This window comes from Ischnura elegans, chromosome 6 (genome assembly GCF_921293095.1).
Source record: "Ischnura elegans chromosome 6, ioIscEleg1.1, whole genome shotgun sequence".
NCBI lineage: Eukaryota > Metazoa > Arthropoda > Insecta > Odonata > Coenagrionidae > Ischnura > Ischnura elegans.
Genome location: NC_060251.1, coordinates 67405107 through 67432528, shown reverse-complemented (window position 1 = coordinate 67432528; position 27422 = coordinate 67405107). Strand labels below are relative to the sequence as shown.

Below are 27422 nucleotides of genomic sequence, written 5' to 3'. Positions count from 1 at the left end.
CACATCGCAAAACGCGCCGATTAACTCATCTCACGAATTAAGAGGACCGCGACAGAGCACAGATGGCAGCACGGTGAGCGCGGGTGACGGCGCTCACGCCAATGGTGGCGCCGCCAATGGCTGAACGAGACACCTCGCACACAGTATGTTTCGCGGGCGGAGATTTCCTCCTTGCGCGGGACAATCGACTTTCAGCTACCGCTCTCCGTGGAAGTAGAAATTGCAAGGTAAACTTTCAAAGCACTTCATCGCTTACGATAACAAAAGCAAATTATTTTTTAAATTGCCTTACATCTGTAAGGGAGCGTCCAAGAATTATTGAAACACAATTTTGGCCATTTTTGAACCCTCCTTCCCATGCAAAAAAACTAAGGATTTGCCGAAATTCGGAAGAAAGGAAACTAGTTACCTCACTTCCACAAAGAGTGGTTATCGTAATAATTAATCGTCTCCAAAATTTAAAATCGATGTTGTTTCAACGAAACAACGGCTACTGTTTGTCTCATCCGAGAAGTTTTAGATTTTGACTTAAGGAGACATTTTTTTTCTTAGACGCCTAAAATTGAATGGTCTTCCGAATTTGGTCAACAAAATTGGAAATTTGAGGAGAAATCTTCAGTCGGTCAGCAAGAAACTTCTGTAAGGTCCCGTCACTTCGAAAAACGAGGACAAATGCGCAGTTCCATATGAAATGTTTCTACAAAATATGTTAAAATAATTGCGTCTACATTAAAAAGATGTTTAGGGAAAAAATTGTCGAGGGAATCTAAGGTCGGTCACTCAGAATGAGGATGTGGCTATATTGAAAAAGTTTGGAGATGGTGATTCTCTATTAAACATGATTCCTAAATGATGAAAGGCGTGTAATATCTCGTATAGCGGTGGTCGGAAAGTTGAAGACGTTTAGGGTAAAATTTGACACGGAAATCTAAGGCCAATCAATAATTATTGTCAAATTCACGTCACTTCCCTCAATAAGGGTTAATCTATTTCTAATGCATCTCATAATTAGAAAACTCTGCTAGTAACGGAGGCCGAAGAGTGAAAGTCATTTAGAAAAAGTGAAGTGGAAATCTTAGGTTAGTACATTGAAAACCTGAGGTTACCTTCAGAAATAGAATGCATGAGGGTATCACACTCTGAGGGTAAATTTAAAACTCCATTTCAAATGTCTCCTACAAAAAATTATAATTCTTGCATGTATTTTATAACGGTGGCGGGAAGTTAAAAGGAAACATAATGAAAAATACACTGTTGTATGTTCCAAAGAAGTTCACTTAACGGCTAAATACTTTACTAGCACCTTTGAAAATGACATAGTGTAATGTCGAAACTTAATGTCTTAACCTGGGTCGGTTAAGTAAACTTCTGTGGAGCATACAGCAGCGTATTTTTTATTATATTTCCTGTCACCAAGTTCCACCAAGTATCGCCATCCAGCCTTAATTTAGGAAGCTAAAAGATATATTGAAGGAAAAAGTTGAATGACAATCTTGTGTCAGCCAATTGGAAACTTTCTGAACCGAGGGCTAACGCGTCAACGCCCTTCTTTACCTACCGTCTACCAAATAAATAAAAGTTAAAGCTCGAAAGCCGAGAGGAATTTCCGGAAAGTAATGACATGGAAATCTTCGCTCGGTCGATTGGAAATCTTTGGTCGGTCAGAAAACCTGCAGTAGCTTTAAGAAACGAGGGTAAGTATAGTATCTCCATTTAAATGTCTCACTAAAGTAAAATAAAACAAGCTCGCATCTATATAATAAAAGTATTCGGACACTAAAAATGCTCAGGAAAAAAATGGACAGAAATCTTCGGTCGCTCGATAGGAAACTTTCCGAAACGGAGTAAAGGGGTTACGCCCTTTTTTTTTTAAATGCGTCCCAAACGAATAAAAGTTAATGTTTTACAGACGAAAAGAGCTTCCAGAAAAAAATAACGCAGAATTCGTCGGACGTTCAATTGGAAATCTTCGGTCGTCCAGAAAAACCTGCGACAACTCCGTTTCTTAATGCGTTTCACATATGAATGGATCAAAGCAATGCGATCTCAAAGGCGATAAACATCGCATTTTCTACATCCCGATCATCCCAAAAAAAGAGAACATTTAAGTAACCGGCGCCGTCCCACTCGTTGCAGGCCTCTCATTAGCATTTTTCAACAGTTGCTCCGATCGAGGTGGAAGAAACATGGCGGTGAGCGCAATTTATGCGACAAGACCTCGGGGACCGCAAAACGTCTCTCTCTCTCTTTCTCGGATGTGTCACCTTCCACCGGAGACCATTTGCCGACCTCATATGGCCGGGAGGATCCATTGGACCCATTAGAAAGCAGCTCGCAGCGGCGGCGTTGGGAATGAAAATACGCGTCCCCGTGACCCGAACCTTAAAAAATGAAAAATAAAGCCTTCCGTTCTACCCCCACCTACCTTCGGCGAGAACCTAGAAACATTCGCTCTCAATGCATCAAAATAGACGGAACAGAAAACGGAAACCTGAGGCCAATTGAACTCGTGTAGCCCACGAAACTACTTCAATATTTTATGCGTTTCGGAATACAAATGGCCGTTCATCATACGAGCATTTTAGATGATGAAGAGTACAACGGGAAACGCGAACGTTTAATATTCATCCCTTTAATTCATAATTGAAAAAAGGCTTGGTAGAAATGTAAGGAAATATAATTAAAAGGCACAATAAACATTATTGGGAGGAACAGCACGATAACGTAAAATAAAATACAAATTTTTTGTAAGTTCCATACAATGATGAGTTGAAATACAAACTTTGTTAAACAAAAATTATTTTAATTTCACTTTACGCGCACATACGAATTCGAATATAAAAGTACCTACACATATACAAGCACATAAATATGTAATACAAGTGTCTCTGCGCTCTAAAATCGCTAATATGTGCCCTCTATATTTTATTAAAAAAATAAATTTAAATTTCCAAAAATTGAATTTCAAGTAATGGTAAAACACGGATAAATTGAAAACAAACTTGAAGTCACATATTTAAATGACATTTAAACGTAAAACTGACCATAAGCTTATAACTGAAAAAATACGATCATCCGATGCGAAGACGGAAATCTAACCAACTCTCTAAATTACGAGGATAAATTCTCAATTGATGAAATAAATTCTTAAAATCGATGTAAATTATGATACTTAATACGTACGCTGTACATTAACTTTGATCGCAACAGATTCCTATATACGCCATTCATCGTTGAGAAATATTTCGATTTATATGCCATAACCACCCTACGCGAATGGAAACGTAGAAATATTTATGCAATCGTGGGTACAAAGGTACTTTGAATATTCTTGGAGTTCCAACAGAGAGAAGTCATTCGGAAATTTATCAGTACCAAAGCATGGCTTCATCAATGGATGTTGCGTATGTATTCACAATCAAACGCGGAATAATAATGGCACTAGACATAGGGTGTCGAAAGTTAGCATCATCGTAAATAAGTATACCACTCACGTAAATTCATAGTAGAAGTCGGGACTAGAACGTCACAGGTGAAGACAAGAGCGGAATCTTAAAACAAAACGCTAACGGTTGACGCTTCTTCCAACACGTCCGCATACTTGAAAGAAAAAGTTGTAACTTGATCTCACTCTCCCTCCAGCGAATATGTCACACCCATGGCCCTGGTCACACCCAAGGAAAAACTAAGCGAAGCGCCTCCTCCCATCACATATTCTGATATTTTAGATATATCAAACTGAATTCTTTCTAAGAGAGGGCATCACTACCGCTCTAACGGTATTTTATTAACGTCTCTTATCAGTTCCGACCATAAATACGGTACGGATTACTTCGCCTGGCAGTTGGGAGTTTTGACGACATTGAGTGAACATGGCAAAAAATATTAGCATCTGAATGCGCTCTGAGTGCCCAGTGGAGAAAATAATGAAAGACAAAGGGTTACCATGCTGGTGACAGCGATGTGTAGGTTTCAGATACCCTTGGACACTTGTTTGGTTTCGAATTCTAAAATCGCATTGTAATTTAAGTATTCTGCCGATTAAGAGAGGTTTCGATGTAGTACTAAGAAGTATTCTGACAGCCTCCCCTTCTTTCATGGACTTCCCTCTTTAATTCACATTAAAGCCTACACCCTTTTATTATATCTAGATATCTAATTCTTGTTTACCCAACATTCTACCCTCTAACACTACTTTCAACATCCCCTAGCCGCTCAATACTCGCTCCATCTAACCATTCTGTCTCCTACGTATCTCACCGAGCGTAAATCGCAACATTCCAGATTAGACTATTCACTAACCTTTCTTTAAATCCTAACATAAAGACACTCTCATAAGCTCTTTCCAGTGGAGCAGCCAGGAATTTCACTCGGGAGGGGTCCCAAACCAGGGGGGACAATTTTTTGAATAACTGGGTACTAACAATAAGTAATGGGTTTTTAACTAATTTTAACATTTTTCATAACCGAAAAGAACTTCATTTTTTAAAGAAAAAAATTGTAAATTCATGATTTTTCAATATTTTGTTTTCTTTTATGTGGGAAAATAATTGTGTTTTCATATTTCGGAGGGGGGGGGGTCCGGACCCCTCGGACCCTCCCCCTGGCTATATCCCACTGGCTCCTTCCTGTTCATGAACGCCTCCTTTGCTAATGCAGTTCTCATCCTGATGTCCTTACTGTTGTACCCATTTCCCTTTTAATGTGCTCGCTAAATAGTTGAATAGTCTAATCAATGCACCCAAAAAATTTTAAAATGGGGATGTTTGTGACTAAGAAATTAGTCTTTACTGTTGTGTCCCTCCTAGTACTTAAACAGCCATTGCCCCAATAATTACAATGCCAAGTCTGTTATAGACTGTGACCATTAAATGCTAAGTCTCACACTTCCTTGTCTGTAGAAGGCCCGCGAGAAAAGGAAAAAGACTGCCACATATCTCTTTCATTCCTTTTAGGCGCACGGATGTAATTTCGCAAGGAACCTCTCCCGCGAAAGCCCCCGTCACACAAGCGGGGAAGCTGATCATTTTTGCCAACCGATCCTTTTTTTTCCTCTCTCCCACTCCTCCTACCTTCAACCCGGTTACTTCTGGAGGCAGGCCCACCGCAGAGAAACATCGACAATCTACGTCCAGCCTTATTTTTTAATAATAGGTCCCAGAATTAATAAGCGACAAACCGTAAGAAGTCGGGTGGAAATTACTATTCTGCGGTCAGCTTTCGAGCAAGAAGAAATTGTGGTCCACGCTGCGATACGCGGAGCAACCGATTCGAGATGACAGGTCCAGGGCTTAACTTTAAAAGAGAACTAAGGTTGCAACAGAATACTCACTCCTCGAGAGAAAGAAAAATACAACGGATTTCGGCGGTGGGCCTACGTCACAATAGGATCAAAAAAGCAAGAAGATTGAAAAACCGCAGAAGCTTACCATAATATAGGAGGGAAAGTGAGTGAAATTCTGCTACGAAAGTGGACGAGTGCGAACACTTATGTATAATTTTTACGCCTAGTGGATTAACAATGATGCCGAAAGACAGAAAAGAGCAATAATTGGGAAATGGAGAAAGATTTTCACGTTAATAAATATGTCGAGGACGACTAAAATAAGTACTTTTTTATAGAGGGTTAACTTAATAGTTTCAAAAGAGGGTTATCTTAATAATTTTGTGTTCCAAATTTTGTTCCTTTTTTTCATCCCTCATTCATCTTGCACCATCACTATCGTAATTTTCCCCCTATTCCTCGCACCACCCGATGAAATTTACTATTCTTTGTTATTTAATGTAAATACTGCTGTTATGTAAATACTGCTGAAGATTTTTTGTTCATTATTGGTGATATTGCTCAATATTATCAAATTGTTTCTCCTGTTATTGTGAGTCCTCTGCAATTGGCCTCGTGCTGTTTTTGGACTGGATTAAATAAATAAATAAAAATAAAATCAGAGAGCACTTATCATTTCTTGCAAAAGGTTCTCAGCACTATAAATACTTATCCGTCGAGAGCCAAAATGATATACTTATACTTTCTTTAAAATGACAACATTACTTGTTTCGAAAGTAAAGTTAGAGCACACAAATATCAAACGATGTGTGTTACTGATGTGCAGGTTAAAATGGAATGAAAGAAAACGCTTACGTTTTAATTTATGAGGGTAAACTTTAAACAAAGTAATATTCCCAACTACGCTCCACTATTACCACAGTCAATTTTATGGCTGAATCTCGACGATCATTTTTATCATTAGATAAACAGATAAACACGATTAGAGCGAGCGATTAGACCGCCTCGCTTGGCTTTTAATGCAAAGCATTTGTAAAAACGGGAGGTGACGGAATAAGCGATGGACGAAAGGGACAGCTGGAATAACAGTGTTATTCATAAAATATAGAGTCAAGCAATGACTCCTTCGGTCCCTGAAAACCTATCGCTGGAGCTGTCATTCTTAGGGATGGAAAAATGATCGTGAGATACAGGCTTTATATAGAGCCTGACAATAATTCGCCCTGGAACTAAAGGGCGTTTTACACGGTACACGGAATTGCGCAATCTGACGTACGTGCGAAGGCGCAATCAAAATTGCGTTGCGTAAAGCGGTGAATTGCTAGAACACATGCGAGAATGCGTGGATGAGAGACGGCAAAATAGCCCCTATTCTAATTTCGTTCATGCATTCGCGCAATTCCACGCTATTTTAGAAATAAATGCAGCTCTAACCTGCGCAATTCCGTGCCCCGTGTAGAACGGCCTTAAGAAATTACGTACGCCGGGGCAAAATAAAGAAGGCAGGAAACAGGACGACAATGCGAGACACAAAAAAATAAAGATACGAAAGAAAATAAGAATTAGCGAGGCGGAGAGAAGGCTGAAATAATTTTCCGAAAACGAATAAGAGATGGCAGTAGCAGCGGATGGGAGGCGGGCCAATTGTATCAAGGGAAGCCGCCGCACGGAAGGTACAGACGATGGGAAGAGGCACACGAGTCATTTAGCGCCCAAAACAAATGGAAAAATATAGCCAGAGCATTAATCACTCCGCAAGGTATTATCTCGCCGTTTTTATTTCCTTCCGTTACAACCACCTTCCTTTTTTTTAAATAAATATTCTCGAGAGATAGGGAGAGCAGGAAGTTGGCGATGGAAAATTAAGCGCGTCATGAGAAGGCAAAAGAACGAAGAAGAAAAATATGAACTTTTTTTACGACTATGTGATCCAATTTCCAGCAGAAAAACTATTTTGACCAAAACGAATCTAAGACTAGACATCTTGGACGCAAAATACCCAACTTTGTCTCTTTCCATTACATTTTAAATGAATGGTATAGTTTTCCACGAGCTACAAGGGTGGGCAGAATCTGAGAGAAAGTTCAATTCTAGAGCCTCGCAAAGGAGATGTGCTAGGACTGTCGACTGTTAAAAAGACAACGCTATGGGAAATATCACAAGATAACTTTGAAGTTCTACGATATTACGAGTATCTTCCGAAACTAACCGATACATGATGTTCCATGGATAATCCCCGATTTACTTAGGCATCTACATCTAAACATTTGGGACGACCGAACGACCGAAAAGTTAATACAAACCTAAATAAATAAATACCATCGTATTGATATAATTATAATGAAACCGATTCACAGCAATGAAATCCGAACGAAATTGACAAAATTTCATCCTCATAAATCTAGATTAAGGACAAGCAACTACAAAAATACCTATCCTACCGACATAGTCTAGGAAACTTCAAAATACATATAACGACACTTGAAGTTCCAGCATCAATTAATACGGTATAAATAAGAGACCCCCACATATACTTTGCCAATCTGTTTCGACGCAGAGAGTGGAAACAGAGTTCAAAATTACCTTTCGGTCGATTTAAATTAACGCTGACAGCTAATTACGACTTTCAAGTTAATATCTTGATCTCTATCGACTATTATTCAACCACTTTCCCCCAGATCTTCACGAAGAAAAGAGATGCTCCAGTAAATGCATTAATTTTCAATGTGTCAGCCGCTAGCGAGGAATTATAATTATTCAGCTACATCCAATTCAAAGCAAAGGTTGATGGGAAACTAATCTACTAATCACTGGTTGGCGTCGAGCATCTGGGCGGTCATTTTTTTTCGATAACCTTAATGATAATATCATCACTAAAGCTTTTTTTAATCTGGCTTCTATTCTTTCGATTATACGGAACTGCAACTCATAAAGCAATTGGCAACAAGCTTTCCTTCACAAACGGCCAGCGAACTTAAGAAAGATCATGATTCATGACTTTATCAGCGAGGAAAATGCATAGAATAATCATTCTCACCTTACTCTTTATTGTTATCTTCTTTTTTTCTGAAAATGATTCCATGGATTACAACTGTGGACTGGCCTTTTAGTATAAGCTTTCCTACTTCATATAGAATTTCACCTCGGTGGCTGGGACATTTTGACTATGCTCATTCAATATCACACATTTCACTACTAAGCTCACTTCAGCAGATTACCAAGGCTCTTTGGGAGCAATTAATGCCAAATTTTATGCCATATTTAACGAAAAATGAGGAGGTGGTTGAGGCATTGTACGTCATATAAAAGTATAACGCACCTCTCTGAACACCGATAAACTCCCAACAAATTATCATGAACATAAGAGGTCGCATATACCTAGTAAAGAAAATTAGCTCTGTTGGCATGTGATTCAAAACACCATCATCACGAACGATAAAAAAAATAGCGAAATCAACAATTTTTTAAAGGGAAATTTAAAATGTATATAATGATCGCCCATAGCATTAACAAGCAGCTTATTACTTCACTTGTTCAATTGTTCAACGGGGTTGCGTTCAGAACTTCAGTTATTCAAAAGGAGCCATTTCATCGGATTAATTTTGTAATTATACGTGTATACAGATTAATTTTCTATGCATCTATTTTTTATGTATTCTATTTGGTCCGTCGCTGTCACGGGAGACACCGAAGAAGAAGACGTTCACATGAATGTTATTCACGAAAGTCTGCTTAAATATCATGTACGGATGGGAACACCTGAGTTTAAGAGACTTGCGATATTTTATTAATTCATAAATAAACGAATTTAATGGATGCTATAAAGAGTAGGAAAAGTTCACCGAGTCTCGACGACTCCCAAGCGGGTTTCGATGATGATTTCGCGAATAACACCAAATGCGGTCCCTGCCTTCTACGCACCTGAAGCAAATCCTTTCCATTGTAAGGAGAGAGGAAAAAAAAGGCTTTAGAGAGACAAGAGGTAGAAGACGAAGAGAGTGAAGTAGACCTCGAGGGGGATTCTGGGATGTGAAATGGTCAGGAGAAAGAGTGGATTGGATTGAACAACTGCGGGGCAAAGGAGACGATAAGGGGGATAGGGGGGGAGGAAGGCCCCCGGGGGCCCCAGGGTGGAATGGGGAATTGTGGGGGAGGAAGATTGGTGGAGACGGAGTGAGACAAAAGAGGGCAGAGCCATCGGGAGGAGCAACAAAACGAAACAACGCCGGCGGCCCGGATTCCTCCGAAAGGTGTGGGGCCTAAAGGAAAAGTCACCCACCTCTTGGCCACATGGACACACAGAGGAGAATGAATACCAACACCAAAAGAGTCTAGGTAGTGTATTAAAAAACAGGACTTCATAGATGAGGTACCAGCCCGACCTGCTGAATTTTTTTTTTTTTGCGTAGCCACTTTAACCGAATTTAGGACGCATTTAATCAGTTTTCAAAAATGCCTGCGACAAATATTCAGCGCGGCGATGAGATGAGAGCGGCTATATTGAAAGAAGCAAATGCAATTCTCAACGATTATAAACTTTTACTCCCGACCTAGGCTTCAATGCTACTACATTATCTTCAAGGTACAAAATGGTTGGGAAGTAAAAGCTTTTTAATCGTGGAAAACTGCATGTGTTTATTTCAATATGGAAAAATTCCTCTCCATCGCGCTTAGTTCTTCTGATTTCATATGAAAATTTATAGTCAACGTTTACTATGTAATATTTACAATCGTGGGGATGTATATTGTAACTGATATTACAAGAAAAAGAAAGCAATGTCCCATTATATAACCGATGACTTCGGGCTTAATTGGGTAAACTATTTCTATTAAGGAAAATAAAAGAATTAACTTTGTAAGGTTTACTTATATATACTTTTTTAAATAACGGCACGAGAAAAAAACATATCTAAATCTTCAGATTTTATCGTAGTTACACCTGAAGATGTAACTATGCAATGAAACCCGGGTTTCGATTTCAAAATATATATTAATGAGATCTACAAAGTATGTTTTTATTTTCCATTACGTTTCATTACTTTAAACGGGCATTTCTGAAACTGTCCACGGCGTGGGCGGTCAGTATAAATAGGAATTCCCAGCGCGGGGAGGAGTAAACCCAAGAGCGAGAGTGAACTTTCATCGCAGAAGAGGTGGAGTAGAACAGGGCGTGGGTCCCTTGGGCACATTTGGGAAACGCGAGGGGAACTGCCAGTAAAAATTATTTTTCAAACTCAAAAATATGAAACAGCTTGAAAGAAAGTCTTCGGAGTTATGATGGATGATAAACCAAACCGTACGGACGATCTCAGAGTATATCCCCGAACTGAACATTATAGCTTCGACACCCTCGTCCTACTGGAACCAGTTTTCAGCGAAATTCCTTCCATTTATTGCGTAGGTATTCCTTCACGTTGTGGTCAACAGGCGCGCAGCTCGGAATTAAGGCTAAGGGGGGTTTTGGGAGCAACTAATACTGGGGGGTATGGAATACGGGAGGTGTCGGTGCCCTCCCCGGAAAATTTTTATGAGAAATAGCACAAAATATTGAGTTTTACGACTTTTTGGGGGATATTTTATTAATTCTTACACTATTATATAAGTAATATTTATACAATTAAGTAAAATTAAAATTTCTAAGAGTTCTGGGGGGTTTATCCCCCAAAACCCTCCCCCCTCGCTGCGGCACTGTTGGTCAATATCGGCAGACTCAAATTCCCAGACCTAAGATAGCAAACACAATCCCTAATACAGAATGGGACCTCTGCATTATAGACAATGTCCCTCTAAAAACTTTAATTTTCAGAATGATCAAGTATTCTTTTACTCTCCATTTTTTACCCCCAACAACAAATTCCGAATGCAATTTAAAATAAACCTTATGTGAGAGAATACACAGAACTGTTCTCCACCATCAGTACTAGAACCTAATAAAGACCGCAGAATTCTGTTCTCCATGCATACGATACTGAACCACAATGAGCCAGCATACTAACTCCATGTGCACAAAAGTTATAGGTACTTTTGACTATTTTTCAGTTCCTGAAACGAGCATGTAACAAAAAATCTTGTATTCTATTACATATCTCTTCAGGCAACTACATTCATTCACATGATATGTTTTTTACCACGGGTATTATTTAATGGTATATATTTATATTGTATAAAAAATTAAATTTAGGTGTGACTATCGTTGCAATAAACTTAGAGATGGTAGTTTCCACACAGGTGTTTTAACCACTGAGGTTACCCTAAATCTTTTTTATATTTGTTACAAAATTTGAACACTAATGAAATTTGGAATAATGATTCTTTTCCTTTTTTATTAAATAGATATAAAAAAATAAGTCGAAATCACCGGACACAAGTCAAAATATGCACTCATTTCTCGGTCGTTTGCGGGCCAGTGACACTTCGAAATCAGGTGGATTCCCAACACGGAAAGAGCGAGGTGCAGAAAAATGTTTTTTCTCTTCCCGAGCACACCCTGAACGGCCTCGGGGGTAAAAATGAACGATTGCATCGAAGCAGAACGCAAGGCGAGTTCCGAGAATTTATGGATTATGGACGGTGCAAGGGGATTGAACCTCACAATAACTGCGAACGCTCTTATCAGCATGCATCATCGTGCCACATATCGCTTTCCATACGAACGTAAGGCCCCGGAGCCACACGCATCAGCTAAGTCTGTTCAGTATAACAAGGAATTACGGCGGTAACTCATAACGAGATGGCGCAAGCTCATTACACTCGGGAAGTTGTCCAATCACCTACGCATGTTGTACGAGAAAATTTGAAAAATTTCAGCACCAGAAAATACTCCACACTTGAACAACATTATTAACATTACTGAGCATCGCCGTAATATTACGCGCCCCATTTTAATACGACTAAGCTACCTTATAATTATAATTTTATAAACGGTATAAAAATTAGATTATGAAATTATAATAAAACAAAATAAAAAATGGACAAGAGGAGTAAAGGTGCATGTAAATGCTATGAATGTAACTACTAATATAAATTAATTGGAGCTACTTAGTCTCATAGACGAACTTTGACTTCTTCCAAGTACACGCAATTGAAGATCGAAATAATTTGCAAAACTATCTTCTTGAGGAGGAGAAAAATTATCTCTAAAGAATTACAAACAATAGCGCACATAGGCTTTTGCGCAAGGAGCCAAGATTGAAATGCCAATGACCTATATCACATGATAACTCTGATGGGAGTGATTGGCTGATAGCGACGATAGCGTTTGTTTTCATGTTGTTTTTTTCCAACTGGAAACTGAATTTCCCTCTAATTTAATACCCACGAAGAATAAGTAGTATCAGAATTTTCATTAAAAAAAAACAATTTAAAGGTATTTACGCCGCTTTTATCATTTACCATAATACCTCTGAGTTACGGTATTAAGCTTCGGCTTATGGTTATTGCTCAGCCTGTATGCCACTATTGCTCTGTATTTATATGGCCTTAGAATTACATACATCAACAAGGATGGTAAAAATTTCGTCTAAGAACGTCGCGCCACTCCGTCAGGTGGGAAACTTTTGACTCGGATGGTAACCAAATTTCATACGAAGAAGGTAAAGTATATGGATTTTAATCAATAAAATTCAAAGGAATTTACTTCGCTGTTTTCATTTCCCATGATAACTCTTGAGTTCCAGCACCAAGCCTCCTTATTTTTGCAACAAACCATTCTTGCATTATATTTTTCTAAGCATAGAATAGCATACATCAAAAGGGATGCTCAAAATTTCGTCCAAGAACGTAAGTAGCTCCAGTCCGTTAGCTGTGAAACTTTATGACTCGGATGACAACTAGGGAGAAAGGCCATGAGACAGCTTTAAACATCCGAGAAGGCCAACAACAATAGAGCCACCGATACCACCTCGTTGGCACCTCATTTTCGCCTGCCTGGATGAACGCTAATCCTCTCGTCCCCAACCGTAGAGGGGATGGATTTTTTTTTAGACCTACAGCGCGAATCCGAGTCGCAGACAATAACAAATTACCGGCGTCCGACCACCGAGATGGACCAGAACCGACGTAAAGACGTAAAAAAAATCAACGAGGGAGAATAAGTCCCATTGTCCTCCTACTTGAAGCACGGAAGAAAATAAATGAAGCTCTCCTTTTGTATCCGGGTGAGCCCGAATGAGTTGATGAGCGGGCTTTTGAAGCGCAGGCAAACACTCCTTGTCGGTGGCGTTTAAGGGAAACGTGCGTCCCCTTGGACAAAGGTAAGCTCAAACAATCGTGATCGGTCACGGGCTTTAAGGCCTTGGGTGTAGTGACGGAAAAAATTTCGGTCCAAATCGATTTTTCAAGGAATCGACTCATGATCGAAAATATGAGCTCGTCTTTTCAACAAAAATCGAAATATGAACCGAAAGATCGATTAATCGAAAAACTACGATTCTTTAAAAAATGAAGTTTGTCCCAAAACATGTGGATTGAGGTACAGGTAAGCGTCCGTATCATTAAACGAAATTTTACACATGCCTTTTCCAGTGACCTTACCTTGTAAATGACTGGCATATTACCTCATTAGAGTATGCATTACTTTCGCTCGACCGATCTTCTTCTCACGACGAATTACTCGTTTAAATCTTACGCAATTATCGAAATTTTCAGGACATATTGAGTAGGCCCCTCATAAAAATTTCCCAGTATCTCAAAAATGCAACTTTTACCTCACTATTTCTTCCGACGTAAAATGATTGTACGTGAGATCGAGGCAAATATTGAAGAGGTCCTACTCTATATGCTCTGAAAGCTTGAAGGTGATGTATATAAGGTTTAAATGAGTAATTCGTAGCAAAAAGAAAAAGAAAAAATGCGACCAGACTGGAGGGAGTGATGCGTGTTCTTAATAACTACCCGTGTGAAAATGAGCTTAAAAAATACATTATGGTTGGACTGCGGCGGCAACCGGCGTCCGAAAGAAACAAGCCCAATCCAATTACGTTCGGACGAAGACAGATACCTGTTCTAGGCGAAATCAATAATGCCAAGCGAGAGGGAGGAAGATCTCCGCAGATGACTTGGGCATCCGTCCCAACGCCTCTTTTCAAATGCCTCCACCTCCCCAATCAACCAATGCAAGGGAAAATTCGCTGTGGGAAGAGGACATCGAAATCGGCAATTACTCACGAGATCGACGCGAATGAACGCACTTCATGAGCGCGCGCTCGATTTGAAATCGATTCCGAAAGGGTCAATCCCAGAGGGCGCGAAAGGAAATCAATCCGTACGACAGCAATCGATTTACAGGTAAGTGAAACAGGAGCTAATTTTGTTCGCTGCAACGGGAGCGTTCCAAATCACTGGATACATTTTTACGAAACAAAAAAAAAAAAAAATAAATGAGCATCGATAAAATTACGAATCAGCAGATATAAAAAAAAGATTCGTCAAAATTTTCCCCCGTAGCGTAATCGAGAATTACTCCATGAAGCGGGAAGAAGCCTATTCATATTACTTTACATGGTTTAAACACAGATTCGTTCAGATTAACAACCGATATTTAAATTAAGATGAAATAATCAATATATATTCTCCCAAATCACTATGGAGACCACTTTAAATGAAAAATAATAGTACCCATCCACAACAATTTAATTTATCTACAGAGTTTCGGCAGCCAGTGCCATTGTTTGAGACACTGATAATAGGCCAAATACTAAACCTTGTTCGGTCAACTTATTTGAGTGAAATCACGATTAGTATTTAATTTTCGCTTTACGGTACGGAAACGTGGACACTTAGGAAGGAGGACGAGAGAAGACCGGAGGCGTTTGAGATGTGGGTGTGGAGAAGAATGGAGAAGGTGAAGTGGGCGGAGAGGAAGAGGAACGACGGAGTGCTGGACATGGTGGTTGAGGAGAGGCAGCTTCTAGTTGAGATAAGGAGGAGAAAGAAGGTATGTATGGAGCGAGTAAGTAGCGGAGTGGGGATGTTTAAAACATTGTAAGAGGGTAGAATGTTGGGTAAACGAGGGAGAGGAAGGAAGATAATAGGATATTTAGATGGAATGAAGGGGAGTAGGCCTTACAGTGAATCGAGGAGGGAAGTACATGAAGGAAGGGGAGGCTGCTAGAATGCTTCGTAAGAATTCTATGGAAACCTACTTTGATCGGTAGAATACTTCAATAGTAATAGTAGGGATAGGACCAATAAAAAAAAACAATCAGCATGATATGTTAACATATCTATTGAAATCATCCCATTTTCCAAACCTTCCTCTTCGCTAAAAACGCCGAAAAACTCATTCATCCATTCTGTTTACATAAGATTGGCAAACCTGCGCACTTTTCAACAACAACGAGATCACGCTGAAGTTCAAATTATTACCACAGGTATCACCTAAATAACCAGCAGCTTAAATGAGAAGAGCTGCGATGTCAACACGTCCAAAGTTAAGTGGAGATAACATTAAACCTTCAAGAGGAGGGAAAGTGGCCCGGATTGACTCTCAAATGATAAAATTAGAAGTTTACGAGTATGAACCTCAACACTGACGGGCTTGCGACGAAAAAGCTTCTGAAACAGAAAACGAAGCTTTCACTGAAGGGATTGCTTTGCACGGAGTTGGGTCCGTCGCGATTCTTCAGTGCGAACTTTGTAGCTCTTACACAATTCTAATAAACGCGATGGTCCAATACATCCACATGCGATATGGAAATTAACCGCTGCACCAAGCGATGAACCGGATGTGTTATTATGGATTACAAAGAACCAAGGGGACTGTATAGAGGAGGCCCAATTCCATCACATAGAAAGCAGATTTCTGTAGCCACTTCGATCGTATTTTCATTGGTTTTCAAAAATGCACGCGGCGCGGTGATGAGTGAAATACGATCCACTTTTTCCCAATATATGCATTTTAGTGTTTTTAATTGCCAGGAATAGCTTTGAAAAGTAATGAATATGATAGAACACATCATCATGTATATAAATTTCGGTTAACACCACTAATTATACCTTATTTCCCCGTGAAAATCGGATCAATTTGTCCGCCAGCGACACGAGTGGCGACTTTTGTAAGCCCATTTAAATGCGCGGTGTGTGACAACACATTTAGAGGCCGACTTGAGAATCATCTTTTAAAATATTCTTGAACTGGAACTATAAACGGGATTACTAATAACCATGAGCATAACTACTCCGGAAGGTCAAACCTTCAATCCCAACTTCTATTTTCCCTCGTAAAAATCATTTACAGCACTCCTCCAATACCACAATCCCACTCATCAGTACAAAACAACGAGTTCACCTTGCCAGGCGCTTCATTACGTCACCGCCCACATACGACATATTTTAAATCACATGATTCCATTCCGGTACCGAATCCGAAAACCTTTACGGCTTTCATTGCGACGCTTCAAGCTTTTTGAGTGGCGTCTTACACAATTTGAATTAAAAATAAGAAATTGGAAATCGGCAGTCTAAAATTGAGACGAATCAGGCTTACCAAAATCTAAAAGCGACGAGATAAAATTTTACATTAGACGCCGATTTCCCGTATTTCTGCATATATGCGGAATCAGTAGTTACCCATACGGGCAGAACATAGCATGAAAAACAAGACGAAAAAAGCATGGGAATAACGGGGAGAAACCTTACTTAAGTAACACGCTTACTCCTGATTTCAATAATGTCACAGAAAGACATGAGGACAGAAGCGCTGGCACGCTTGAAGGCATATAAATGGCGAAATTACCGAATTCGAACGCTCTCCCAGTTCTACTGAATGTCCTTCACCTGGCTGTATTTCGGTCAAACACAGAACTCGAGTCTAGATCACCCTGCCTTGTCAAGGCAAGGACGGGAAAATTCCATCGAAATCTTCTTAGGCCCGGAATTTTCGGAGATTAGGAGAGAAGGTTTTCCCGGAGATTCCAACGCCCGAGACGCATTTTCGAACCATGTGATGACTAAAACTAATTACAGGAGAAAGAGAAAGCTCAAGAGGCCTTCAATAATTTCTCATTAAAATAAATCCGTTATTTGTTATTCGTGAGGCTCCGCCTTATAAAGTTCGTCCATTAGGCGGATAAAAAAATTCAAGACTGAAAACGATACAGATTATTTTTATAGTACAATAACAATAATTTGTATATGCACTAAGTAGCTCTTTCATTTATCCATTTTCATGATCGACACCTCTGGAGCCGTTTCCGACTGGAATAATAATAATTCCGAATTCACTCCAAATAAACCACGAATTTCCACTTAATGAAAACTTTCAGCCGGCAGTTTTATCCAATGAAAAGCGGATGGATATATACATCAAGGAAGGACCGAATTTAAATTCTTGAATATGGATTCTAACCCAAAGTGTCACATTATTAGATTCGATATGAAATGGCAACTTTAAATCCATACCCTGAAATAACGACTGCATGGAACGATGAGAATGAGGAAAAACCATTCATAAATGCACTTAAAACGGATGTGTAATTTTACAAGCTTCACAACGGAATATACAGTCATGATCATTCAGTTCCTATTCTTTAGTATATTCTATTGCTGAACCGGTAAAGATAAATGTAACGAATTAATACTGTAATGAAGGTAATTTTAAAGGAAACTTCATGAGATCCATTACTTCTACACTTCAAGTCATTCATTGTTTTCTTGAGTTTGCTAATGTGAATAAATTACGCGAATCCTACCATAAAAATATCCGAAAATAAAAATTTAACAGGAATTGGAAACAACTAAAGGAGTCGTGACGAAGAACCGCTGGCAATCGGATGGCGAAGTTTTCATTTTCCCACGTTTCCATACATTTTCAATGTGCAAATAATTTCATCGTCTGAAACTGGCGGCTACACTAAAACTGCCAGATGATGGAGGCCGCAACGGTTGGATGAAGAAGGGAAATTACTTTTGTGGGCTTGAACCCAAAAGAACGCACGGTGTTCATTTCGCCGAGGCGGGCGCACGTCTTCATTAAGGTAACCGTTTTATGATCCTGTTTCCATGGAAAAGAAGCCCTCCCCCTAGCGGGTTTGAAGTTGACACGGAAGAGAGAGGCCACTCGGTCAACATAAAAAATCAGGAAAGGATAGGGGTTAAGTTTTATCATTCCGAGACCATATTATGCACTGGGTTTATACGGTATCAGTTTATTCGGGCGAGAGAAATATTTCGTTAACCTCAGCAAAATTCAGATTTAAGGCCTGGTTACACGTGCGAGTTAATATCTCAATGTATGAACGCGTGAATGAACACGAAAATCCACCGTGTAACCTCTCAACTTGTGCGAACGCATGAACAGAAAATAGAACCTGTTCTAATTTGGTCCATGCATTCATACATGTTCCGTTCCGGTCCACCAATATCGTTCATGCATTCCCACATAACTCGTGCACGTTCATGTACCGCATAACCGAATTTACTGTGGGATTTCCAAAACAGAAAACGTCCATTCAGCAAATTTTGAGACGATCCACTTTTTCTATGTACACATCTTCGAAGCTACTGAGACTATCACTTCAACTTTTCCCGGTGAATGAATATAATGATTCATGTAATATTCACTGATTGAAAAATATCGAAGCATAAACTATGGTGGCCCCTACACACGCTTGAAAACTTTTCATCACAAATTAATGCCGGGTGGTCTATGCAAGAAGGGAATTTGCTGAGAAAGAAACGGTCGAACCATACAAATTAACCAAATTCCAGAGAAAAATTATTCTTATGAAGCAAAAGCAAAAATGGGAATTATGTTAATACCTGGCGAATGACTAGCAAGCTTACCTAATTCTTCTTTCATGATACTTAATTCATTCTAAATTTAAATTGGCAAGTTATACTATTTAAAAGGGGAATTTTATTAAGAAAAAACCTTCAATTTATTCGTACATTAGGACGGGTGAATTTTAAGAAGTCCAGATGTCTACAACCACACTCCAAATAAAATGCTACTTCGTTTCAACTTCCGCCTTCTCCTCGACTCTTCCTTCTCTTTCCGAACTTCTCATACATCAGGCGCGAATTACTTACGCTATTAATCACATTCCAAAGGAAGTAAACTATATTATTATTATTCAGCAAAAACCGTCCCGGTAGTTTCCTCGTTCCAATTTTGGCTCATACATGATCCCCTGTTTTTTTTATCCAGAAGCCCTCGGCTAATTTTTTTTCACCGAAAAGATGACTGGACTTATCACATTAGCCTATGTCACCAAAAAAACCAAACACAACTCCACCTGACATATTTCCATTAGTGAAATGTATAGACACAAAAAAACGGGATGAATTTGCCAGCGGTCATTTCAATATATACCGAGTTGAGCTTCTTAAAACCCATGTGCGGCCAAAAATCTTCATGCGATATTGAAACATGAAGTATATCAATTTATTCGGGAATAGCTGTTCTTTAATGCTTTCGAACATGGAACACGCTTCACACTTGCAAACTTAAAACAAGCATTCCAATGGCTCAAACCTTCCTTGATACAGTCACCATACCATCTATAAAAAATTCCGGAATATTTTATTTTTTCAAGGATTTCAAGATAAAATAATTAAGACTTTTAAATTCCCAGATTACGGATTCACAAATGGGAAACCAACATTGGTATTTGAAAAAAAATGATGACCTGGAACATGGAGATTACAGATCAATGACAAGCTTTCCTAGCATAACATCAGTAAGCAATGGCGTCAGCGTCAGTCAATCATGGATTACATTTCATTAACTTCATATTTCGACCATTTTTTAAGATTGGTTTTGCGTTCAAAAAAACTAACACTTCACCTGAATTACACTTCTAATTGAACTCATAATTACGTACGTACGAAACGAACTGCTGAAACGTTGGAGAAGAGGGAGGTATAATTTTTTTAGTTCAGGAAATATTTTCGCGAAAACCTGTCACAAGCAGACAATATTTTCAAGATATATAATAGCAATCAAGGGAAAGTTCTTAGCTACCTTCTTTTTTGCGGTGCTGATTGAAGATAATTACTAGATACGAAAGATGAAAAGCTAATGCATTAGCTACGAAGAAATTGCGCTCCAGGCGGTGCATGGAATCTCATCAACCGCAAATGCCTATCTAGATCAATACACCATCACCTTCAGAACCTGAAATGATAATTTCGACGAATTAAAGAGGAAGATCATTGTTCATAAAGAATTCCTCGCACGGACAAAATTAAAAAGGAGGCTATTAACGCTTGTCTTGAATGACTTAGTTACGAAACCAATCTAATAAGGAAATGGATAACTACAATGATAAGATCGGTGAGAGAAGAGCATGATAAATAACTTATATGGATCACGTACGGGCAAGGATAACAATTCGAATTCCACGGAACAAAAATAACTCAATCCACTATCACGGTTTCGAAGTGAAACAACTACGGTGAATTTACACGTTAATTTTTCTGATAATCATTATTTCAACTTCACTCGACTTCTTAGAGTTAAGCCTTTTCTCTTCATCTCTCGTCAACTTCAGCGCAAGAGGGAAAATTAATTGAGTTGAAGAGGTAATGACAAAAATGATAACCACACCAAGTGATTTTGTTCGAACCAAAGCGATTCTTTTTTGTTTCGTCCGAGTGAAGAATTCTTTTCTGACAAAGATCTTCCTCCTTTATTCATCGAAGTGACAATTTCAAATTCCTAAGGTGATGGTCTATTGATCTAAATAGGTGACTGCGGTGAATAATATTCCATACAACCGCCTGAAGCACCATTCATTTTTAGCTGATGCATTATAATCATTATAATTATAAATATTATAATCCTTGTAATTACATACACCATATAAGATAAGTCAGGGACAGTACCGTTCATTCTACAAAATCAATTTGAATTTGTTTTACCGTTATAAACACCAACTCTTGGTTCAGTACCCGCAAAACCTCGGGGGAAAAATAATGACGCGTAAACAATTTGAACCTCGGTTAATCATCACGTGTCTCATTTAACAAACATGAGCACGCGAAAACAGAAGTGCCAACGGCATGGCATGACGTAATGTGCCTTTAACACGGCCGAGAAGGCGGATAATCATCATCACGGAACACAAGAGAGCACCCTCAGGGCATTGCGGGACGATCTCCTCCTCCACTCGACGCGTCTGAAAGCGCTTAGCACCTTTACTGAAGCAAATGGAGCACTAAAAACACTAGGCAAGACACACTCCACCATCCAGGATGGGTCATCGGGTAATCGACGAGCGGCAGAAATTGAAAGAAGAATGGCACACGAGAAGAGGGAGTTTTCATTTAAAAAGGATGACTGGTCAAAGCGAAGGAAAAAGGCTCCGAACTCATGACGCCAATGGAAAGACCATGAAATCTTCCCAAAATAAACATTACTTCAACTTCGCTTCAGAATCCTCAGGATTCGGCTTTTCTCGTCATCTCTCGTCCACTAGCGCGCAGGAGAAGAAATATATTGAGTTGACGAGATAATAACAATTATGATAACCACATCCAATGATTTTGTTCGAACCAAAGCGGTTCCTCAAACTATCCTATGTTCACCATAATTGAATGAATTACATATACGATCGAGTACGGTATGATAAATTGCTTGTGCTTCAATTATATGATTTTAAAATTGTCAGTGAAGTTTTTAAAACATTTTCGTAAAGTCCATACACCAACTTTATTGCCTCTTCACTTTTTAATTTATTGTACTGTTATTATGTGGATTTTATGCCCTAAATATGACATACAAATTTATCAAAACGTAGGCTACATTCAAATATTAAAATTTGATGATTGATCAAAGATTCAGAAAGATGCATAAAAATAAGCAATGATAATTATCAGACCTATTGCACGTATTTCCTCTAATGCGAGAGAGTAACGGGCAGCTGCAAAGAAAAGATTACAAATATTCATCGCCAAAACATTTGTTTCGACATGTCCAACGACATGATTGCAGCGACAAAACAACAGGTTCACCTTACTCTCCTCATTTCGAAATCTGGAATTCTACTTTCAAACGTGTCAACGGGCAACATTGGAAAGGAACACCAAGACACCCAATCAAGTTAAATACCTTCAAATGATCCTTCCCTAAGCACTGCATCACATCTAACGCGACCCTTCAGCCATTTACGACTTACACCGGTTGACGCCGTTTGTAACCAAGCGCGAATGTATCTACGGCATTCCTATTAACCCATTATTCCCCAGACTGTACGTAGGGCTTTTAACTTCAGTTGTTTCGCATTTTCTGATTTATTTTGGCTTAATTAAGATGAATTTTTGGAAAAAAAATATTTATATCATATTATAAGATTTTACAAAATGCAGCTTATAAGCAACGCTGGGAAAAACTCCAGTAAATAAATGTAAAAAAGTAATTTTTAAAAATTAGGATACATCTTTTATTTTTTATCTTGATTTGTACACTAAACATCTTCCCCGGGAGTTATCAGTATTCCTTTGGAGGAAATGCCCAATTCTGCTTTTTAACGGACATGCAGGGGAATGTCATTTTTTCTAGGGTGTCTCGTATGTGCGCACCGATTTTTATGCCGAACGCCATCATTCGTAAAAATACAGTCGTATGAATGAAAATGTTGGTGGAAATGACGAAATTAGACCTAGAGATACTTTAAAAAAGTCAGTAAATCGAAGAAAAAATTATTCTGAGGTAGAAACTTGTTCCTAGAATTAGAATTCAATAATGATGCGTTAACGCAACGCTGGGGATTAATTGGTTAAACGCAACAGATTTGGACTATCACGATGCATCCACAAAAAAGAGTGAACGGAAGTGACGCACAGATGATTTCACAGTGAGCGTAGCTCAAACAATTTAAATAAAATATTTACTTAATCGGTTCATCCAGCAGGAGAATTTTGGAACCTGGATTGCAACATTCTTGAGTTCACATAGAAAGACTTACTCTCAGTCGACCGAAATGCTTCGCCAGCCGTCATCTCGATCGTCCACTTACTGTGACTATGAAAGTAGATGTTGAACATTGGTGAAAGAGTCGCAGTCACAGTAACGAGGTGGCCCAATCACCTTCTTCATCGCGCAGTCAAAATATACAGAACACAAGACGCCACTCTTTCTAACGAAACCAAGCGGTAGACGACGCAAGGGCGTTGGCACTGCCTGGCCCAGAAATCTATTCCGCGGGCAGAAAGATTGAACACTAAGCCAAGGTCCTGATTTCTAAGCAACGGCAGAAATAATTCTATAATCCAGGAAAACAATCGTCAAAAACTTAATCCCCTGAAACGGGTTCCTCATAATATGCAGGCGTATAAGTCCGAAAACCTTAGCAATCGCTGGCGTATCAAGGTGTGGAATAATAATGCCTGTCTATGGCATAAGAACTCATCTGAATCGTACATCGATCAAAGAACTTCATGCTTACGAGACAGAACGAAAGGCATGCTCTCTTACTCACATGACAATTTGCAATCGATCAAATCACGCCATATTAAATCGGTGCAATTTCCAATGTCTTATCTTAGTCTAAAAATAAGTTGAGTTATCCTCGATTACTGGACGCAAAGCGATACAATTAGCAGGGTGGAAAAATTAAAGACCTGATACCATTGTCTTTGATAGCGATAGCGAAGTTTTCTATTGCACCATTGGAAACTGTGATGTTCGTGAAGAAGATCTACGCAAAGAATAGAATGGAATTAAAACTCTATTTCTCATCAATAGCTTATTTTCCGCCTTCACAGGGATTGAAGTACATATCTATACTCCCACAAGGAAAAGTTCCTAATTCCAAAATTACCCTGAAATGCCGAAAATAATCGAAGTGAATTGGTTGCTTACTGGTATACGCATTGGCTTTTGAATCCAGAAATCGACGGTTAGATTTCCGTTGAATGTTTTCTCGAGCGAATTCCGAGAAAGAAAATCGCAAACACTAATTAAAGAATGCAATCCGCGTGGAAAGCTACGGATAGGGACGCGCCAGAATCATTTCAATTATAGAAGCGATGAATAATTTCTTACAAACAGTAGTCGAGTTTCGGATAATTGAAAGTATCAGTCGATCTGAGAGACGAACTGTTTGCCGCCACTATGAATGTAATTACACTTCCACCTACTAAAATAATAGGTTCTGTTACAGTCAAAATTATATCTCGCAGCTACTAAACGTGTAAGAGAACACGAAAGACGCTGGTATTACCACAGATCAGAAAGCATTATCCGGTTGGGCGATGCTTCAAAATGGAGAAAGAAAAGGGGTTTAATAATTTGCTAAAATCGAGCCGCTAACCACAATTTGCTTACTTTTATACGTTACTTGCACACACACACACACACTCACGATCGACAGCGGAAGATACTAACGAGTAGCAGATAAAAGGAAGGAAGTGACTGAAATAACACATCTCCGCTCGTATCTTTATTCACACGTTTCCGAAGTCAATGTTTAGTAACATCACGACTACCTCTTTAGGACTCATTGAAGGTAAACCTCTAGACGTAACGATGACGAGGGTTAGGTTGCCAAGTAGGTAACGTACATAAATGCGTACTTCTATGCCACCGGAGCCGAGTCTACTTGTAGGGGCATTACCATTCCGCTGCAGCAGTCAAAATAAGATGGCGAAGCTCCTGAGGCTAGTTAGGAGATAGGATTCGAACTCAACATTCTTTCCTGTTTAGCACTTCTTATTTCTTGAAGATAAATTTTCACCCATTAGAGAGCAACCTGTGGCGTACAGAAAGGCTAATCACGATATAAAACCAGCACACTCAGTGTTTAAACCCAACCAAGATATGAAAATTCCACACACAAAATTACGGGGACCAGTTCCTATCCCTGGAACACCTTGCACTCATCAGATTTTTGTTTGGGGATGTATGAAGACTTTACCCAAGGTTTGAACCTAGGACCTTTCGATAAATAACCGAACACTCTATCCACTACGCCATCAAGATCTCCACGAATTAATACAAAAAACCGCATAATTACAAATCAAGGATTTTGATTGGAAGTGTCCAAAGACTTCACCCAGAATTTCAACTTGGGAACCTACAGCAGACTAAAGGTGCGTTTACACTGTGAAACTTGTTATATCAAACAAGTTACATATAACATGTTTTACGAAGTTACAAATCCGTGTGACATGCTACATGTAACATTGTGTTATTAAACAAAATATCGAGTTATAAAACAAGTTCGCGCTTCGTGTGGGAAACCAATAAACTTGTTGTATAACACGATATTTTCTTTTAGAACACAATGTTACATGTAACATGTTACACGGATTTGTAATTTTTTCATAAAATATGCTATACGTAATTTGTTTTATATAACATGTTACAGACTGTTAACGCACCTTGACGCTCTTACCTCTGGGCCACCACACTCTCCCTACATAACACATTAAACATGTATTAGTTCCCAAATGAACGGGAAGTTAAACATTTTCTGTGATTGCCGACTCTAATAGATAATGCAGATGGTAATGAGGCTTATCATATGGAGGACACTCAAGCGCTGCCGCACGACGAAAACACATACCCGGAAGTCGCCACCGAAGAACAACAGCCGACACACTGGAATAACAAATTGGAACCGAACTGGCTGTGAATACACGTTTCCAAAGCCAACGTTTCGATCTTCACGACCACTTCCGCATCACGATTTGCGGAAACCTCACGAGACGAAACAATGGTTACAACTTCTAAACTAACTCACTAAATTCGTTCTCACTTCACACTAAGATTGCCTTCATCACGCAGTAGGCAACTTTCGTCTTTGCGTGAATGGGGAAGCATAATTTGTTAGCATGCGTGACATTTTTATGACCGTATGTGGGAATCCTCTTGCATGCTGGTGATTGATCACCCCTTGCCAAACACCCAAGAGGTGATTCGCAGGGCATTATGTAGATGCAGTTGAAGGTGTGAGGTTTTGGGTGGTACACCACACAATTACTCACGATCCTCGCCACGCTGCCGGCAAGTCGGTCCATCGCGAAGAACCTCTGTCTCGAGGTGACGTGAGCCGCAAGGCGAAACGATAGCCTGCAGACGCCCTCGAAGCCGGGAAATCGGCGGAGGGAACCCCGGGGCGACGCCGGCACGACCCGGCGTCGATCCCCGCCCGACGTAGAAGATGAACTCCCTCCCCCTGAAGAGGAGGCGGCCATTGCCGCCAGCACGGACCTCATGGGTGGAGCCCTGGTCGCCGATTTTCTGGACCGAAACCTCGGCGGCCATCCGCCACGCGAGGATGGGCAAGGGAAACTGCCTTCACGCGTGCCTCGAGAGCGAGCGCGTTCTCTCCCAGCGGTCTCTTCCCCCCGGCCGCCCTCCACCATTCGCAGCGGCGGGAAGGGGGTCGCCGCCCGACAACTCAGGCCCCACCCCGCCCGTGGAACAACAGATAGCAAAGGGAGAGGACTCCTCCCGGACCTCAACGATTCCCTCCCTACACGCTCTCGTCTCTTCTCCTACACCACTTATACATACTCCCCCACCACACCTTTAAGCAGACGCATCACCCCCGCTCTATCGGTCTCACTCTGCATTTCTTCCTTACATTATCATTTACGTATTCTACTAAGGTCCTTCGAGGCCACACAGCTTCATAAACATTTTTGGCTCTGATAAATTATTTTGAAATCATATCCTTTCTGGAAGGAGGTTTAGTTGAGATTCATGAGGTATTACATTTTATGGTTCTACCACATGTAATTCCTTCATAATTATAATGAAATACAAATGACAAATTGTCCCCAATACAAGGAAATTATTATTAAAGTATTCTAACGTTTAAGGTAGGTTTCCACAGAGTACTTAAGAAGAATTCAGGCAATCTTCCATTCCTTCACGCACTTCTCTCTTCAATTCGCTATAAGGTCTATTCCTTTTCAGTCTATCTAAAAATCCTATTCTTTTCCTTCCCCTCCCTCGTTTCCCTAACATTCTACCCTCTAACACCATTTTCAACATCTCCTTCCGCTAAGTACTCCCTTCATCCATACCTTCTGTCTCATCTGCATCTCATCTGGACGCTGCCTCTCCTCACCCACCATTTCCAGCACTTCGTCGTCCCTCCTCCTCTCCGTCCTGACGCATTTCTAGCTTAAAACCTATGCAATCGCCGGAAGAGGTCACCACCCTCCAGGGGCGCAGCTAGGAATTAAG

General features: G+C 39.8%; 1 protein-coding gene across 8 annotated transcripts in view; it reads right to left on the bottom strand.

Moving 5' to 3' along the window:
- Positions 1–27422, bottom strand: part of LOC124160929 (TLD domain-containing protein 2) — a 962297-nt gene that overhangs the window by 91285 nt on the left and 843590 nt on the right. Inside the window, exon 1 of one of the 8 annotated variants that reach the window (XM_046537062.1) lies at positions 26213–26508. The exons of the other annotated variants lie outside the window; for them this stretch is intronic. Within the exon in view, the coding sequence (XP_046393018.1) occupies positions 26213–26443 (231 nt within the window). The 5' untranslated portion in view covers positions 26444–26508. Of the gene's footprint in view, positions 1–26212; positions 26509–27422 lie in introns of those variants that run through there. 8 annotated transcript variants of the gene reach the window in all.